The sequence below is a fragment of the Trachemys scripta genome, chromosome 16 (genome assembly GCF_013100865.1).
Source record: "Trachemys scripta elegans isolate TJP31775 chromosome 16, CAS_Tse_1.0, whole genome shotgun sequence".
Classification (NCBI taxonomy): Eukaryota; Metazoa; Chordata; order Testudines; family Emydidae; genus Trachemys; species Trachemys scripta.
In genome coordinates, this window is record NC_048313.1 from 2,966,403 (window position 1) to 2,968,894 (window position 2,492).

At 51.5% G+C, this 2,492-nt stretch overlaps 1 protein-coding gene across 1 annotated transcript in view; it reads right to left on the reverse strand.

Moving 5' to 3' along the window:
- The window catches only part of ECH1 (enoyl-CoA hydratase 1), a 16,736-nt gene extending 16,492 nt beyond the window's left edge, over nucleotides 1–244 (reverse strand). Inside the window, exon 1 of the mRNA XM_034792667.1 lies at nucleotides 132–244. Within this exon, the coding sequence (XP_034648558.1) occupies nucleotides 132–177 (46 nt within the window). The 5' untranslated portion in view covers nucleotides 178–244. The remainder of the gene's footprint in view (nucleotides 1–131) is intronic.
- Nucleotides 245–2,492: the final 2,248 nt, after the last annotated feature.

Below are 2,492 nucleotides of genomic sequence, written 5' to 3' on the forward strand. Positions count from 1 at the left end.
TCCTAAACTGGGGGGGGGCTGGACATGAGGGGGGGGTGCGCCCCCATGACTGACACGGCGGGGGGGGCAGGTCAGGGGGCAAGGGGAGGGGTCAGAGGTCAGGGAGGGGTCAGATTGTCCCTGTCCCTCACGTCTCCTCAGCAGCCCCCTCAGGACGGAGCCCGCAACCGCCGCCATCGGAGCCTCTCGCGCCGCGGCCGCTGCCAGCCGCGTCTCGCGCGCCGAGTGCTGGAGCCCCGCCCCGCCCCGCGTCACCTGACCCGTAGCCCCGCCCCCGCCGCCATTTTCACTAAGGGCACACCGAAGGAAAGATGGCGGCCTGTTCTCAGCCCCGCCCCCTCCTTCCGCCATAACACCCAGCGAGGCGGAAGGAGGCCCGTCCGCCATGACACCTACAGAGGCGGAAGTGGTACCCAGAGCCACATGGGGGAGAGCTGCAGGCTGGATGAAGCTCCCCAGGGGAGTGGTGGCGTGTACAGCCAGTGCAGCATGGGGGAGGCCTAAGGGCTCATCTCTCCCCCCCCCCCCCACGGGGGCCCGCCCCCTGCCCCCCCCCCACCCCAAGAGACCCCGCCCTTTGCCACCCCCCCCCCCCTGTAAACCTCCCCGCTCATCCCCCCTTTCTGGGGGGCTTTTAGGTTCATTTTCGGATGGCATCGTTCAGACCCAGAAGCAGGGCGGGCCCCGGTTTCTGGTGACTCCCAGCTGCGGTTGTGGAGCTGTTGGAAGTAAGGGTTTACTCAGCGATGCCTCCTTAAGGTGCTGAGGCCGCAAAGACGCCTTCCCCGACCCACAGTCTAGCGTCCCCTGAACACGCAAGGGGACAGCTTGTTTAATTAAAGGGCACAGTATTAAAGAGGTGTAATTGTGCATGGACAGCTGGGGCAGCTTCATTTAATTTAAACCTGTTCCTAATTGGGTTAAATTAAACCAAAATACATGTCCCCAGCAGACATTGAAAATTAAAGGTGCAACTTTAAAAAAAAAAAAGCATTTAATGAGGCAGAATTTTCTTGCATAGTTGAAGCTTTATAGCATCTGATAGACCATCTCAATTCATGATACTAGTCTAAAATGCCCATAATGCACATTGGAAAACCTAATCCCAACTACATATACACAATGATGGGATCTAAACTACCTGTTCCCACTCAAGAAAGGTCTTAGAATCATTGTGGATAGTTCTCTGAAAACATCCGCTCCATATGCAGCGTCGGTCAAAAAAAGCTCACCGTGTTATGAACAATTAGGAAAGGGATAGAAAATAAGAAAATATATTACTACTGTATAAATCCCACACCTTGAATATTACATGCAGTTCTAGTCACTCCATCTCCAAAAAAGATGATAGAATTAGAAAAAAGTACAGAGAAGGGTAACAAAAAACAATGAAGGGGGAATGAATCAGCTTCCATCTGAGGAGAGATTAAAAAGACAGACTGAGGGGGGATATGTTAGAAGTCTATAAAATCATGATTGGTGTCACAAAAATGAATTATTTATCCCTTCGCATAATACAAGAACCAGGACTCATCTAATAAAGATAATAGGCAGCAGCTTCAAGTATTTTTTCCACACAATCTGTAGAACCTGTTGCCAGGTGATACTGTGAAGGCCAAAAGGATTAAAAAGAAGAATCAGATAAGTTCATGGAGGATAGGTCCATCAATGGCTGTTAGCCAAGATGTTCAGGGACACAACCAGTGTTCCCTCTAATTTTTCCTATCCATGTGCGGAATGAATTTTACGATGTGCACCAATATGGAGGTGATGTGACACGACCTTCATATTGGAGCGCATAACAAAATTCATGTGTTGAGGGTGGGGCAGAGGGATTTGGAGTGTGGAAGGGGGCTCAGGGCTGGGGCAGAGGGTTGGGGTGCAGGGGTGAGAGGACTCTGGCTGGGCCACCGCAGCAACTTGTGGAGCAGGCTAGGTTGGGGCCAGCGGAGGGGCGCCCCTCCCCAAGCCAGGTTTCCTGAGTTCCTGCACGGTGCTAAAGAGGTTGCTGTGTGGGCACGTAGTTTACAGGGAATTTAGGACATAATCCCATGCTTTGGGTGTCCCTAAATCTCTGACTGCCAGATGCTGGGACTGGCACCTGGGGATGGATCACTTGATAATTGCTCTCTGTTCATTTCTTCTGAAGCATCTGGCACTCGCCATTCTTGAAGACAGGATAGTGGGCTAGATGGACCATTGGTCTGAATACGGCCAGTCTCATGGCTGTGCAGGCCTCCTCCCATTCACTGTCGCATGGCATTGCTACAGTAGCTCCAGCAATTGCTTACATGGAGAAGTAGCATTAAGGAGTGAGTGTGTTTTTAGCTGTTGCTTAATATAATTGAAAGAACAGAAACAAGGAAACAGCACCAACTCCCAGTCAGCTTTCTGTACACCGTGTTTTCCAGAACTACTGATGGACACCAGTTTCTGGGTTGACTCAGTCACACATGCAGGGCTTTCAGAGAAAACGTGAGAAGCCTCATCAG